The following is a 16363-nucleotide window of genomic DNA, read 5'->3' on the forward strand; positions in this document are numbered from 1 at the left end:
ATTTTATCCTTAAACTCAATATATAGTGAACCCTGTCTATACATGTTTGGAAAGTAAAATGCTATAACAAATGAGGAAAGATTAATCAATTTGTTTTTAATCCTCACGTCCTGTCAAAGTCGTGAGTTTCATGTTAATTCTATCAGAGCATTTTGGAATTCACAATTGGAAAAATGTATTTTACTTGCTAAACTACATTATAAATATATGTTATTTCCCCTTATGTCAATATGCTCATTGTCACTCTGCCACATTTTCTTAGAATGATGCTTGTAAAAATTAATTTTCCTCACCGGAATTACATAATACATATTTAAAACATCATAAGTCATGGGTTCAAAATGGGCCTGCATGTTTGTCTTTAGAACTGTCAGAAAAAGTGATTTTAACCTTCTTTTTTTTTTTTTTTTTTTTAGAATAATACTCTCTTTCAACCCATTATAAAATGTGGACATGGCTGAGCAGATACAGCAGCTATCAAAGGTTCCTTTTACAATAGACAAGCTCCCTTGCGGGTCGGCTTTCCGATTCGTGACATGTTCTTTGGTAAACATTTAGTCACCAAAGACTTAAAATTCAAATAGTCAATCATTACTATATCATTGAATATAATTATTAACATCCTTTAACTTGAAAAATGTTAAACACCCATCTCAGTTACACAGTGAGATGGAACTGCTCCAGAGGGGGCTGGGGGGTGTGCGCTCCCCCATTCATGGTATCTATGGCACCACAGAGGAAATACCTCCCACGCTACTGGACGGGAGATCATATTGGTAATCAAAGATTTTGTCTTTAATGCTTATTGAGTTTCGAGTTGAGCCAACCAAACCCTGAACACGTGGTGGCGTGAACTTTCAAACTAAGTTAGAAAGGTTTTAAGAGCTTCACTTGTTAGTTATAATTCTAAACTTCAAGCCAAAAAAGTGTGGCCTTCTTTCAGTGGTCCCACCAGCAGAGTTCACATCGGCCTACTTTAGGGTCCCCACTCTGGCTTGGTGGCCCGAGCTGTCCCCGGGCCTTCTCATCACGCAGCAAGCTGCCAGAGTTCAAGTCTGGGCTCCTCTCCACTCTACTCCCAGCGTTCGTGCACGCCAGGTACACCTGAGCACGCCCAGGTAAACCCTGGGTACACCCTCAATACATCCTGGGCGCACCGCGGTTCACTCCGGGCCCCACCCACTGTTCCTTGAAGCTTAATCTTTTGATTCCATCGCCTTCTCCCTCAGATATCCTGTCTTATCTGTAAAGTTATCTATTTGCGCACATCCTACATCTCACGCCATCGACCCCATTAAGCAAAGCGAAGCAGAAAGGAATGCAGAATAGGGAAGCCGACCTTAGCACAGCATGGCAGAAAGTCTTCAAGGCCCCAAGACAGGCTTCTACCTTCTAAGCGTTTAACCGATCCTCGCGGCCAGCGGCCCACTCGCCCACCTCCCCTCCCCTCCTCCGCTCCCTTCGCCCCTTCCCAGCTGGGACCTCAGCCCAAGGGAAGCTCCTCGTCCCAGGGCTGCCCAAGGAGACGCCCAGGTGGCCTGGGCCCGCCCTACGCGGCACCCTCCTCGCCTCTGTCCGGCTTCTCCGGCAAGTTGAGGACGAAAGGGAAGAGCACGCCCCGGGCGTCCCAAGGGGCTCGCAGGGACTCGGGCTCGAAGCTGCCGCCGGCGCCCGCGTCCGCGCCGGGCTCGCCGTCCTGCGGGGGCACGAAGCGCCAGGTGCCAGCGCGGCCCACGCAGTAGATGGTGCCGTCCAGGGCGGCGCAGCGGAAGGGCTGCAGGCCGGACGGCGCGCCCGGGGGCCGCAGGTGCGAGGCGCAGCGGCTCCACTGCTTGGCCAGGCAGTGGTAGCGGAGCACGCTGACCCCTCCGGGCCCGGCCGCCGCCTGCGCGTCGCCGCGGGCCCCGCAGAGGTCGAAGCGGTAGATGAAGCCGTCCAGGGCCACCATGTCGGCCGAGCGCTCGCGGCTGCTGCTGCACGGGCACTCCTGCCACTCGTCGCGCCGCGGGTCGTACTTGAGCAGGCGGTAGAAGAGCGAGCCCCCGGACACGTAGATCTCGCCGTTGCAGGTGGTGGCCTCGTGCGCCACGGCGAAGGCGCCCCGGGGCAGCGGGGCCACGGCGGCCCAGCGGTCGGCGCGCGGGTCGTAGCGCTCCACGCTGAGCAGGCACTCGCCGCCCACGGCGTACAGGTGGCCGTCCAGGGCCAGCAGCTGCAGCTGCGAGCGCGCCTGGCGCAGCGGCCGCACGGTGCTCCAGCGGTCGGTGGCCGGGTTGTAGCAGAAGACCTGGTCGGACGGGCGCGCGCGGCCGTCGGGCCCCGGGGGCCCCACGCCTCCGGCCACGAAGAGGTAGTTGTAGAGGACACACAGGCCGCAGCCCCGTGCCGGTGCGCCCTCGGGCAGCCGCGTCAGCTCGCGCCACTCGCCGGCCGCCTCGTGGAGGCAGTAGACGGCGGCCTCGCCGCGGGCCTCCGCCTCCCCCGACGGGCTCTGCGGCCGGCTGCCCGCGCGCTCCCCGGCCGGCCCCAGGGCGGCGGCCAGCAGGCGGGCGCGGCCGGCGCGCAGGCGGCGGCGCAGCAGCAGGTCGCGCTCGGCGCCCGACAGGCGCCCGAAGACGGCGGGCTCGCGCAGCACCTCCAGGTAGTGGTCGCTCATGAAGCGGTAGGCGGCGTCGCGCAGCTCGGCCAGCCGCTGCCGCTTGGCCGCGCTCAGCACCTCGTAGCAGTTGGCCAGGCTCAGCTGTGGCGCCACGGCGTCGGTGGCGCGCTGCGCGGCGCAGGGCAGCTGCAGGCGGCGCGCGCCGGCCACCACCTCGGCCACGTTTTCGGGCCGCACGCCCGCCATGCGCCCGCTGTACGCGTAGGCCAGCAGCAGCCGCAGCGCCGCCCAACCCACGCCCTGCACCCGCAGCACGTCCCGCGACGCGCGCGCGCGGAAGTAGTCGCTGCGCGCCGCCAGCACCGCCTTGTGCGCCCGCAGCCGGCGGCCCGACACCTCGATGACCAGGTCGGGCTCCCCGTGCTCGGGCCCGACGCCGGGAGGCAGAGGCGCGGGGTCCCCGGGCTCCTCGGGGGGCGCGGGGTCTTCCGGGGACGCGCGCTCCTCGGGGGACGCGGGCTCCTCCAGGGACACGGACTCTTCCGGGGATGCGCGGTCTTCGGGGGACGCGGGCTCCTCGGGGTATCTGCGCTCTTCCAGGGACGCGGGCTCTTCCGGCGACGCGCGCTCCGCCGGGGACCCGGCGCCCGCGCTGCCGACTTCCCACTGCGTCTCCACCACCCGCTGGCCGCTGCGACACGAGGGCGGGGAGGTCGCTGCGCCCTCCGCCGCGGAGGCGCGAGACTGCGGCGGGGACTCGTCCCCGGAGCTGAAGCACAGGGACGCGCTGAGACTGCAGGGTGTCTGCGCCGGGGACGCGGCGCCCTCCCCCCCGGCCGCGTCCGGCGGCTGCAGGCTGCCCTCTCCCGGAGCCTCGGCAGCGCCGCTTCGGTCCCCGGGCTGGCCGCACGCTCCATGCGCAAAGCCGTCCCCGGGCTCAGCCCCGCGGCCGTGGTCGTCCCCTGGGTAGAGGACGCAGGGGGCCACCGGGTTCTCCATGGGCGCGCTTTCTCTCGCCTCCGCCCCGCGCCCGCCTCCCGCTCAGCAGCCCACCATGACTTCGCCCTGAATGGGCTGCTCAAGGTCGCTGGTTCCTCTGGGCTTCTCCTGGCGCGCGATCACATTTCACTTCTGGGTCCACACTTTTTTTTTTTTTTGCTCACTTGCCGCTCCCTCATCGCCCTTCCCACTCTCCCCTGCTGCAAAGAGGGGTGTGCACTCTCGACGCTCTCTCCGCTGAACTTCTGAACCGCAGTCACGTTACCACCGGCTAGCTGTGTGCCCGCGTCTCTGTGGCTCAGTCTTCATGCCGGGTGCTGATGCTTTAGTCAGTGCACAGGTCTGTGCTGGAGCCCCAGCTGCTGCTGTCTGTCGTTCCCTCTCTGCAGAACTGAGCTATGGGGCACCTCTAACAAACAGGGCAAGCCCTTTCTCTCCGAGGGTCAGTGTTTACCACTTTCCATTCCATCACATCACTGCCACCAGGACCAACAAATCTGAGACAGGCTGCGGTCACCGCGTCAGAACCTTGATTTTTAACTCCGTTTTTTTGTAAACAGCCACCCCAGGGAGCTTTACTATTTTGGGGCTCTCCTTTGCAATGAAGGTTTGTGAATGGTCAGCTGGAGAGTACTGGTCTGTATTCTGACATCAGCAGCTCTCCTGATGTGTCTGCGTCCACACTGTTCACCTGGGGGGAGTCCATAATCCATGTGCCAGGTGCGTGCTAGAAAAACACAGTGGCTGCGGGGTTAGGGGCCTTCCTCATTATCAATCCAGAGGCTTCCTCTGCGACTTCCTTTGCTGGGATGTCAGGTGTTTCCATATCAGTTCCCCACACTCTTCTTGTTCCTGTTTGTGGGAGAAAGAGAGAGGATGTTTGAATGTGCATTTTCCAGGAGGGTCCTTTTGTCCGTGGACCCTACCACACTTCCCTGCATGACTTTCAGGTTATAGGATTCACATTTGGTGGGAAGAGGGGTTGGGACTTTGGCCTGCTGGCTGGAGAGTTTGGTGACTAGGATAGACAGTTATTTAGGTATTTGAACAGTTCCTCCTCTGATTTTGAGGCCTATGAAGGAGAACCCAACAGAGGCAATGGCCTTTAAAGACATGGGGTTGAACCCTACAAGATTGCTGGTTTTGTGGGTCAAAAGCAGTCAAATGGCAACAGTTTCCTGTGTTCAACCTAATGAGACGTATGTGTAAAATTATGACCTTTGAGTGAGAACGCATGACTGGCCTACGCAATCACTAATTTTATTAACATGGGACAGTTTCCCTGCAGTCTTTTCCGGTCAATTATCTCAAATTCAGTCACAACAAATATTTGGAGAAAGGTGCTGAGGACACTTCTGGGGTTGGCCCCAGAGGCTCCAACTCCAAAATCTGTTTAACTGCGTATTCTTGGAATTATGTCTCTGAAAAACCTCAGAGAAACAATTCTCCATATAGCCCACATGCAGCAAAGAAAAGCCAAAGCAAAACAAAACAAAACAAAAACCTGAAGTCCTTGGAAGGCAGATATGAGCAGCTGCAGATGACTTATAAAATAATAAGATAGCTTTGCTAAATTGTCAAAACCTTCACTGAGACTCCCTAGCCTGACAGGGTCTTACAGAGAATGGAAGGGGAGAGCCGGCTGTGTTCTCGCTCTCCAAGGAAGAGAATGCGGGCAAGAAAAACAGTCCAAATACAGCTCATGCTCATTGTTACTATGTAGGGTGTGTTCACCTCTCAATGCATAGATAAAATGATACTTAACCACCTTCCCTCAACTTATTCTGATTTTCTATTTATCATACTTAATGCTGTTAGCTGATCCCTATAAATGCTCCGAGTTCACTGTGTGTGTAGATCCACTCGCCCTGGCCTTCCTGCTCCTGTGTTACTAAAAGAACTTTCCCATTATTGTCAGAAATAAAAGTCTCTTAGAGCTGGGAATTCAAGACACTCACTTCTCTCTCCTCCTCCCTCTTGCTTCCTCTCTCTCTTTCTTTTTTCCAGAAACTTTTAACAGTAACTTTTTGGCACCTCTGTGTGCAAGGCACTGTCCTGGGATGCATGGAAACGCAGTGTCAGGAAACGCTGCGAGGGAGTGGACACTCGGAGCTCGGGTGTGTAGGTCCCGGACGAGGCTGCGCGGCACAGAAGGTGCTGGCCTGTTTACTCAGCTGTGCCCGGCCCCACGGGGACGCGAGCTCAGAACTCTCCATCCCTCGTCCTGGCCGTGCTGTGTCCAGTGACATGGAAATGAGCACGGCCCACAGCGACAGGAATGTGATGACAAACTGGAAACCTGCAAAGATTTTATAAGCAAAGTTCACTGGCACTTTCCCAAGACTCAGAGGTGCTTTCTCAGCCTGCTGAGTCATCCAAGGGAAAGTTAGATAAAAACCGAAACAGACTTACGCAGCTTACCCAAATATACATGTGGGCCTCAGTGTCTGAAATAGAATCAGAGAACTGGCTTTCTTAGTTGGCTCATTCTTTTAACACTTCTCTACAATATGGGGGACCTTAGACAATGAACGTAGTATTTTTATTTTTTGGCCTGGAAAAGGGTCCCAGGACTTCCTGGTTTTTTCCCTGGCTTGACTTTCATCAGAATGTGCAGAGCGGGGCCCCAAGGGTCCTCTTCATGGAAAGCACCACAGCCTGGAAGGGGGGCCGGGAACAGGACACGTTTTTAAAGCTGAAGTTTGGAACTCTGTGTTTTGAAAGCCCTGCAGAACTGGCCACATCTGTAATTTGTTGTAACTACAATTAGGCAGAGCTACAGCTCCACGATGAAATAAACACAATCTAAAGTCGTCAGCAGCCCAACTGGTCGACGCTGCCTGGTCGCCCACGAGAGGCAGGACTGGTTCTTCCTCCAGCCAACCCAAGAAGGGATAACACTCAGTTATCTGCAAAATCGTGACTCTAGAGTCCTTAAGAACTCTGTCACTCTTACTCCCCAACACAGGACAGTTAGGAAGTTGTGTCCCTCTGAGGGATGTTTCCAGGAGAGGTGTGGTTTTACACTCTTCCATCAATCTGTGCACCCCTGCCAGGGGTTACAGAGCAGGTTGGCAGAGCTGGGAGAGGTCTGAGACCGTGGAACTGCCACGCAATCGCATGGTGATGGATCCACAGGAGCCTCTTACCACCTGCTCCCTGACACAACTGACTCTGCACCCAGGGACCAAGTCTGGGGTCCCTGCTCACGCTACAGTCAGCCAAGGTGGTGCCTGACACAGGAATGTTGTGGGAGAGGGCCATCGGTCACTACGACGATGTCAGGCGGCACGGTGGTGATGCTGAATTCCACGTGCAGAGAGGCCGCCCCAGCCTCAGGGAAGTCCCTCCTCTACAGAAGCTACCGGGCAGCTTTCTGAAGGATGGTTCCAGAGCGCTACAAGTCTCTGGCTGCTTCGGCGTCTCTCCCACCACCTTGCAGAACAGATGGTCAGATTCCACAGGAGAAAGGAGGACATTAAGCTGGGGAGCTTTCCTTTTTCAAATGGTGTTAAAGAAACTCCACATTAATAGCTGTATCTTTTTTTTCTCCAGAATGACCCATTACTATGATTTTGCCTTAAAGTAGATGGGGAGGAGTTGGCCCATCTTGTGTTTAATGGTCCTCTGAGACATCAGCAACTCTGCTGAGACAGTTAGTGTCAGATTTCTTTGGATTGGAAGTCAGGGATTTCCGAAGGGATTTTTTTCCGCATTTGTGGTTGGCTCTAGAAGTAAATTCCACTGGAGGATTCTGGCAGAGCACCCATCCTGTTAATTGTGAAATAACTGAAAACTCCCCTCCTGATCAGGGCATTGGGAAGGATTTCTTTCCTGGGTGGTTATCATTAAGTATTTCCTTGAGCACCACTTATGGGGTCTGCTACACAGATGACGAACGGAATCCCAGCCTGGCATGTTAGTGGAAGGGATGTGTTGGGGGGAGGTGTGGGGTGAGAGCAACAGGTTTCCTTCTTGCCTGCAGAAAATGTTTTAATAGGAGCAAGTTTTACTTAAATACAATTTATGTAGCATTTCGCCCTGAAGGATATAAATTTCTTCTCGACCTTGTAAATACCTAAACAGAATTTTTTTACAGTTTCTTTCCATTAATTTCTTCACTATTAATACGTAATTTTTAAAAAAGAAAAAATTGTTTATGATTTCCTAATGTGGACATTAGTTTATGTATTTAATGTGGATAGTCATTTATATAAAATAAAGTATGCTTCCTTATAACACAGTTTGCTAAAAAGAACCTTCCTTTCAAATAATTAGCTTACTTTTTAAAAAATATTTGTTAGTAGACTTAGGAAGCTTATCTGAACTTCTGCAATATGTATTGCTGCTTTTTTTTTTTTAAGGTGTGCTTTTTTGGTGAGGAAGACTGGCCCTGAGCTAATATCTGTTGCCAATCTTCCGCTTTTCTTATTTTTTCTTTCTCTCCAAAGCCCCAGGACATACTTGTATATCCTAGTTGTAGACCATTCTAGCTCTGCTATATGGGATGCTGCCACAGTATGGCTTGATGAGCAGTGCGTAAGTCCACACCCAGGATCTAAACCGGCGAAACCCCAGGCTGCCAAAGCAGAGTGCGCCAAGTTAACCACTTGGCCACTCGGCCAGCCGGTGTAATGCTTCTAAGGAACTCCTTCTCAGTGTCTTCCACCTCACGCTATGTTTGTTCATGTACATCTCCTAGCCACACACCTGTCAGATCAGGGTGCCTGGGAACAGCACCTGTGCAGTGCCCACTGGGTGCCTTCCACACCAGAAAGAGCCCTTCACACAACAAATAGCCAATAAATTGTGAGGTTAACATAAGGAAAATTATGAAAGCTTAGAAACGGGTAGGCAACCTCAGGATTTCTATCTGAGCATAGAAAGTCTTGACTTGCGTCAGTTGTTCATAAAAACATTGTTTCCCAATCTTATGTCTTCTTTGGGCCCCATTTAAAGTGAGTTGGCAGTTTCTGGGTACAGAGGACAGTCCATGGGTGGCGGTGGCCTCGAGGGGCTGGTGGGGAGGGAAGCCAGCCCAGGCTGTAGGGTGGCTGCATGTGTCCTATCAACTCATCACCTTCCCTACACCCCGAGTCACATGTTCCCAGGACTCTTCAACCAACGGAATAGAGTTTTAGGAGGACCACCAAAACGACGTGTGTGGAATTACACAGTCCAAAGCTGGCTATGAGGGGGCATCAGTCACAGCTAACTTTTTATTTCAAAATGCATCCCGTTAACTCTGCTGCCGGGCTGCTAAAAGCCAGGTGCAGTGTCGCATCTTGGAGGATGTGAAATGTGGAATGTCCTTGTCTCTGTCTCCAAGATTTCTGCAACATGCTTCAAGCAGGAGACACCAGCCACACTTAGGCACCAGGTCCTGTGTTGTTTAGAAATGGCCAGGGTGGCTAGGGGGTGGCATCGTCTGTTGAGTCATTAAATGAATAAGTGGTGTCCTTCCAGAGATCGAGCGACATTAAGCAGAGTCTATTCCACCAGACTACATTCTATAATTTTTAACTTATTTTTTAGGGAGGACCTTCCTAAAAGACGAGGTGAACTGGAACATAACCGCCTACACGCTAGCAATAATAGGCATGTCATTGCTGACGTCTTTTTTGCCAGGCGCTGTTCTCACGTGTGTCATACCACACAAACACGTGTGACCATTCTGTGAGCTGTCGTTTTGCTCAGCTTCCTTTTACAGGAGAGGAAATGAGCTGTGAAGCCATTTCACCAGCTTTGTACGATTAACCAGCCACGCAGGTAGCAAGGGGCAGAGCCAGGAATCGAACCGCAGCCTGGCTCCAGCACCCAGGCTGTGAAGCCGCACGCCCAACGCCTCTGAGATTATTGTTACCAATCCCGACCACAAAGGAGCCAACATCCGCTGCCTCCGTGCTTTGGTTTGATCAGAGCCTACAGACCCTTCCGATGTCTAGCCCGGTGCCCGGTGCATCCTGTCAGCAGACTTCTAGTAACTGCATGCTCCCCCAGGTGTGAGGATGCACCAGATGGAGGCAGCCGGAGGCACGCTGCATTGGGACAGGCTGACCTGGCCCTGCCAGCACCTACCCAGCACGCCTGTGTGGGAGTCATCCAGGGGAGTAACAGTGGGTTGAATGATCTGGCAGGACTTGAAGAAGCAACACTGAGAATTTCCTGAAGAAAAGCTTTTATGCAATGGCTATTCTCCAAGTCCAGACTCTTGGGCTGGCAAGTAAGGCACTGAGCCGTCTGCTCTCTCACCCCGGCCGAGGGAGCTGCCCCTCCTCCACCCGCCGGAGGCACAGAACTGCTCATCTCCCCGGGGAACCAGGCATAGGCGAACACGTGTGTACTGACGACTGAGGGCCTCTGCCACACAATCCTGCTCCTTCGAAGCTGAAGGCCCTGTGGTGCCTTCTCTGCCATCCGCCCTCACGTCCTGTGTCGGCGACCCTGTAGTCTGCATCTGCACGAAATGCCCTACTTCAGCATCACACCCAGTATCATTCCTTAGACGCGTGTGTGTCATCCTTTTCCAGGAGCACGTGGAACTTACGACGGGAAGCTTGCATTAATCGTTCTGTCCTTTGCTGAGTGACAAGTTCGGCAAGGGCATTCAGTAAACGCTTGATTGGTGAATGAATGAATGAATGTGAACCAAGGAGACAACAGAAAACAACTCTGCAAACATCCAGATTAAAACACCATATAGGGGCAGGCCCTGTGGCCAAGTGGTTAAGTTCACATGCTCTGCTTTGGTGGCCTGGGTTTGCCGGTTCAGAGCCTGGGCGCAGACATGGCACCACTCATCAGGCCATGCTGGGGTGACGTCCCACACAGCACAACCAGAAGGACCCACAACTAGAATATACAACTATGGACTGAGGGGCTTTGGGAGAAAAAAAAAGAGAGAAAGATTGGCAACACATGTTAGCTCAGGGCCACTCTTCCTCACCAAAAAAATGATATAATTTTAAAAACAAAATAAAACAGAAAAGCCCACCATATAAAAGCGAGTTCTTAAGCTCTACCAAGGATGCCACACACTGAGGTATTATTAATGAAATATGGTATCGCTCACAAAATACGTTCTTTTTTAAAAGGGATGGGTGGTTTCCTCTGGATGTTGGAGTAGAGATAGCTTTTATCACCTTCAGTATAACTATGCCGAGTTTCTATATTTTCTAAAATAAACATATACTGGTTTGATAATTATAAATTAGAGGGTTGCTCCAGGCCCAGCCCAGCAAAGTGTTCCCCCCCCCCCCCCCCCGAGCTCGGTCCAGGAGAGCAGGCCTCAGACCCACCAGCCTTCAGGAGGATGCAGAAGGAGAGAGGCCCTTGTCTTTTGGGCCATGGAGCAGGAATCAAGGGAAAGCTGGTCTTCAGCAGAAGAAAAGAAAGCAAAATCTCAGCAAAAATCTAGGGGGAGGGGCCCACCTGGTGGCACAGCGGTTAAGTTCACATGTCCCATTTCTGAGGCCTGGGGTTTGCTGGTTTGGATCCTGGGCGCAGGCCTAGCACCGCTCATCAAGCCATGCTGTGGCAGGCGCCCCACATACAAAATAGAGGAAGATGGGCACGGATGTTAGCTCAGGGCCAATCTTCCCCAGCAAAAAAAGGAGGATTAGCAGTGGATGTTAGGTCAGGGCAGGGAAAACAAAAAAATCTAGGAGGAGGCCCCTGGACGGAGTTATACCCACTGCCAGCTTCAGCCTCGGCTTCTGAGGCATGGGAGCTAGTAATTCCATTTCTGGCTTAAGCTAACATGAGTAGGATGCTTGTGCCTGGAAACTAAATAATTCTGACCCAGATCAAATACCTATGTCCCTAGGTTTCCCTGGGGATTAGATGGGACGTGTATAAAGAGCTTGGCGCAGCACAGGTCCCGGCCCCTGGTTAGCATGCATGAGGGAGAGCTCCCCCCCTGGAGAACGATGCAGTTCCCAGTCACTCAGAGCCCCTAACAGGACAGAAACAGCACCAGCAACCCCACCCGTGTGCGTCCAGACAAGCCCTGGCGCCTTGGTGGTGACCCTCACATCGCTTTCTCAACTATTCATACAAAGAGTAGGAGAATCACCACGATCTTCGTTCAACAGATGAGAAAGTGCTGGATGCCCAGTAATATGATTGAGTGGTCTCAAAAGACCAAGCAACAGACCAAAAGCAAAGTCGTTTTCTCCTGTCTCCCATCTCTGGAGCACTTCACAGGTGGCCTCGGGAAAAGCGCCTGAGACTATCGCAGCTGCTCCCTGAGTCAGCTGGCCCGTGAGTTCCCAGGGGTTCACTCCTACTGGGCAGGAATTTAGGAAGCTTGGTTGAAGGCTCAGATTCCAGGCCCAAGGTCTCCACCCCGAGGATGAGGGCTCCCATCTCCGTGGTCATCTTCGCCACGCGCTGGGAGGGGCGACGGCAGCTATGAAGGTCTCTGTGCCTGCGCCCTCAGCCCTTACCAGTTACCAGCTCTCTGGAGGAAGCTGAAGCACAGTGTGGAGATTAAATTTACACTAATCCAGCTGAACAACTGGGCCATGGACACTGGTTGAATAGATTACTGCTCGCTTCCTTCATCACGTCAGAGGTTATTATTTTTAATCCAAAGGTTCTGAGATGCACGCAGTGTCAGAGCTTCCTGGCTCACAAGACGCTCCTCTGCAGGTGAGGCGATGGTGTACCCACAGGTACCACACTGGGAAGAGGAGGAACCCAAGCCCACGGCTGATGTGCTCAAGGAAGCGCCGTGGCTTCAGACGCCATCTAAAGCAAGGTCACACAGACAGCCACTCACTGGTGCCGCCTTGTTTCTAGTTACCGCACGTCCTGTGCCCACTACAGTCACAGACGGAAGAACTGAGAGAAAAATGGATGAGAGTAAATGTGTGTATTCATTCCGAAGAGTCTCCAGGTTCAATGAGTGAAATTACGCTGCAGGCTTCTGAAAGTGCCTTCGGGGTGCCAGCTCGGAATATTCTGAAATAGGAAGAGAGTCCTTTTCCTTGGGGCTCAAGATTCAAGGATTAGTGATTTAGCCAAACGAAGTGTGAACACTGATTCTACATAGAATCACTGAGACTCTGAAGAGAGACATGAATTGCAAACTATCCTGAAATTTTTACCTGTGAGATCCAATTCTAAGCAATATTTGGGTAAACTTGACTATTTTAAAATAAATGGGGGGCCTGCCCAGTGGAGCAGCTGTTAACTTCGGTGGCCTGGGGTTTGCTGGTTCGGATCCTGGGTGTGGACCTACACACCGCTTGGCAAGCTGTGCTGTGGCAGGAGTCCCACATAGAAAGTAGAGGAAGATGGGCACAGATGTTAGCTCAGGGCCAGTCTTCCTCAGCAAAAAGAAGAGGATTGGCAGCAGATGTTAGCTCAGGGCTAATCTTCCTCAAAAAAAGGAAAGAAAAAGTAAATAAAATAAATCTGTTTTATACATCCACTGAAGTCAAAGCTGAGTGTCCTACTGATGATGGACAGCTGGAGTCAGAAATGAGAGATTTCCTGGGCTAAATAAATCCCACAATTTTCCACAATGGTTCAATCTGTTGAATTCCCATGGACACCTCAATGTTGATAATTAACAATATTCACTCATTTGCTCATTTATTGCATGGATATATATGGAACACCTATGATGTACCAGGAAGGGTGCCAGGCACTAAAAAGGAGCAAGGAATCAACCAGACTCGGTCCCAGCCCCGCCCCGAGCACGTGGTCTAGTGAGAAAGGCAAGACTTAAGCCACGACATGAATTCTAGCGGGTTACAAACTAGGGTGAGTGCTGTGAAGGAAGAGGGAATCAGATTCCGAGAGATGAGGATGGAGGGACCAGATTTCCACTCTGGGATCAGGTAAGACTCCTCTGAGAACATGAGTGTATGCTGAAACCCGAGAGAAGAGAGGGAGTTCGCCAGATAATGGGGGTAGAAGAGACAGCAGGAGGACGTCCTTGCCATGGGGACAAGCTCGACCAGTTCTAGGAGCTGAAGGAGGCTGACGGACTCAGGAGCCCTGTGGGGTCAGCAGGACCTGGGGCCAGGCCCACGGAGTCTTGTCACCTTAATTACACTGGGAACCCACTGATGGTTTGTGAAGATGAGAGGACAGTAATGTGACCAGTCTTGCGTCCTTTTGTACAAAAAGAACTGATTAAACTACTTTTAGACTGGTTTTGTATCATTGCCCAAACGACCACCCACGTTAAAATGAATGAACTAGATCGACGTGTATCAATATGAATATGTTTCGGATGCAATTTTGAAGTTTTGCAAGTTTGTAGTTTGCAGAAAGATACTGTATAAGACCATATATGTACATTTTTAAACATTAAAAAGATACTCTATGTTGTTTATGGAAGTGTGAAAAGGACAGGCATGAATTCTGGTAAAGAAGTTGCTTCTGAAGAAGGAAGGAAGGACTTCCCCCAGCTTCCCCTGCACTGTATCATTCAGTTTCTTAAAGATTTAAAGCATAAATGGCAAATAATAACAGGTATTAAATCTTACTGGGATACATGAGCATTTCGTTGATCACATTGTTTATAGTATTTGAGATATTTTACAATTTGCAATTTAAAATATCATTCTGTAAGTTTAAGTAGCTACCAGTGTTTATCAATTAAATAGTTAATCTGGCCCACTACCGAAAACTAATAGGCCAAATAACCTTAAACATAAAGAAGTGGAGTTAAGCCCTAGGTCATCATACTCTTGTTTCTTTATTCTTAGTGCTGGGGTAGTTGAGGAACTTATTCAGGATGCTTAAAGTTCTAGTCAAATTGAAATATGGGGAATTTATATAAAAGCTCACATTTTGTAATTTTTAAAGTTCTAAGCTCTTGGTTTTATACAAGGGAGCCTAGTCCAAGATCAGACACCAGTTACTCACAGAGCTGAATTAGAAACAAGCAGATACCCCAACCCAGTGTCTTTTCCATTAATCTCACTAGTTAATATACCATTGTTAGTATAAATTGAAAATATTGGAGAAACCCTTCTCTCCAACTTCTGTTCTGTTTCAGTTTGGTTAAGACCTAACAAAACAAGTAACATCTTTCCTCCCCCACTGAACCTGCACCGTCAACACGTCAGCACAGTTCTCAAAAAGACACTGTTATTTAACTCGTACCTCCTCTCCAGGCTTAGCAGTTACTGAGCAATGAGCATGAACCGCTTTAGGACCAGGAAAAACCTGTGGTCTGGTTCATATAATTACAGCCGTGCAGAAGGGCGCCTCCCCTTCTGATGCCCGGAGAGGAGATGCCTGGCATGGATGAGAGAGAGGCTGGCGGAAAGATGAGGGAGAAAGACGATGGAATGTATCCAAACTCGACTCATGGTGGCGTGTTCTTAACCAACGAGGATGACTCAATGGGAAAGGAGGGTGGACGAAATGATCATTGATCGGTTATCGGTGGTGTTATTTTAGCCATTATTTTTGAAGCAGAAATCAAGACCAATATTCTGACAAGTCTGGGTTCACCAATGTGAGCCAGAAAACAGACCTTCCACATCAGGATGGTCCTGACAGGGCCGGTATGAGAGTGGATGTCAAAACTAAATGTTTGTAACTGTATCTGAGACTGAATCTGAGGAAGCTTTGTGTTATTATTTGCTGTCTCTGCAAACTCTTTTAACATCTGACTAAATATGGTTTACAGATGAAGGTCACCACCATATTGATTTTTATTGCATTTTGTTCCTAAAATGTGGGTTAGGAATTAATGGCTGTGGTGAGTTCAGGATGTGAGCAGACACTTCAGTCTCACAAAAATGATTCTTCTAGAAAACGATGCTCCTACTTTGGCAAATCCCGCAGTCAGCCACCTAAGTTAAAGCTCAGGGGAGACTGTGACTTGTGTGTATGGTGGTGAGGCAGCCGGACAGCATCTCCCGGGCCATCTGTCCAGGGTTTGAAGTTCCACGAAGAGGTGGAAACTCCCTGGGTGCACAGGGCGGTTTTGAAGCAATGAAACGAGGCAGCGACGGGGTCTGGCAGGCCTGGTCCCGTCGTCTCTGTGCAGAACCTCAGCACAGCTCCATCCTCCGTTCCGATGTGCTGCTGACGGCATGTCCTCACCGAGGTAGACGGACACCTCACAGAGGAGCCGAAGGGCGCTCCTGCTGTCCGTGCTGGGCCTCCTCTCACCACGCAGCCTGCTTTGGCTGCCGGCCCCTTTCCCTTTGGGGGGGTCTCTGGGGAGCAGCCCTGCCCCTCACAGCTCAGCCCTCAGCAACAGCAGCTCCTCCAGGAGCTTTGATGTTTCCAGAAGCTTCCATGGACTCTAGGACACACTTTGGGTACCATTCAGAGCGCGAGAACACAATGCTTTATCAAACTGCACCTCCTGGGCCTCCTTCACTCACAAGCGTGTGGTCTCCTACGCATGCTGGCGGTGCCTCGAGACTCCACAGGGTGCACTCTGCACACACGAGCTCTCGGGGGACACGCTCATTAGACAATCTGGTCACCCTGTCGAAACCCAGCCTCACCCAGAGCATCAAGTGCTCAGCGACTCAGACCTGGGCCCCACTCCTGGAAAACCAGGGATGTCTCCAGGCACTCAAGGACACACACGCTGTCCAGAGCCTTCTCATTCACAAGATGTTGGAACAAGACGCAAGGCGCCTGATCAATAAATTACATTATATTCATACACAGTCGTTAAAAACCACCTTCCCAATGTTTCTAAGGATGTGTGAAAAGGCTTCGACCAAACAATAAAGACCAGGTCACAAAATAGCACACGCCATTTAAAAAGAGAGAGAG

The 16363-nt window shown here is 51.4% G+C and overlaps 1 protein-coding gene across 3 annotated transcripts in view; it reads right to left on the minus strand.

Annotated features, from left to right (window-relative positions):
- Positions 1-419: 419 nt before the first annotated feature.
- The window catches only part of KBTBD11 (kelch repeat and BTB domain containing 11), a 35477-nt gene continuing 19533 nt past the window's right edge, over positions 420-16363 (minus strand). For 2 of the 3 annotated variants that reach the window (XR_011498904.1, XR_011498905.1), the window contains one exon: positions 3733-4450. Coding sequence is in view for 1 of the 3 variants with exons in the window: in XM_044760559.2 (XP_044616494.1) it covers positions 1550-3598 (2049 nt within the window). In the remaining 2 variants the exon portion in view is untranslated. Of the gene's footprint in view, positions 4451-16363 lie in introns of all 3 variants that reach the window. The other variant, XM_044760559.2, reaches the window with a different exon arrangement.

Source organism: Equus asinus, chromosome 27 (genome assembly GCF_041296235.1).
Source record: "Equus asinus isolate D_3611 breed Donkey chromosome 27, EquAss-T2T_v2, whole genome shotgun sequence".
NCBI lineage: Eukaryota > Metazoa > Chordata > Mammalia > Perissodactyla > Equidae > Equus > Equus asinus.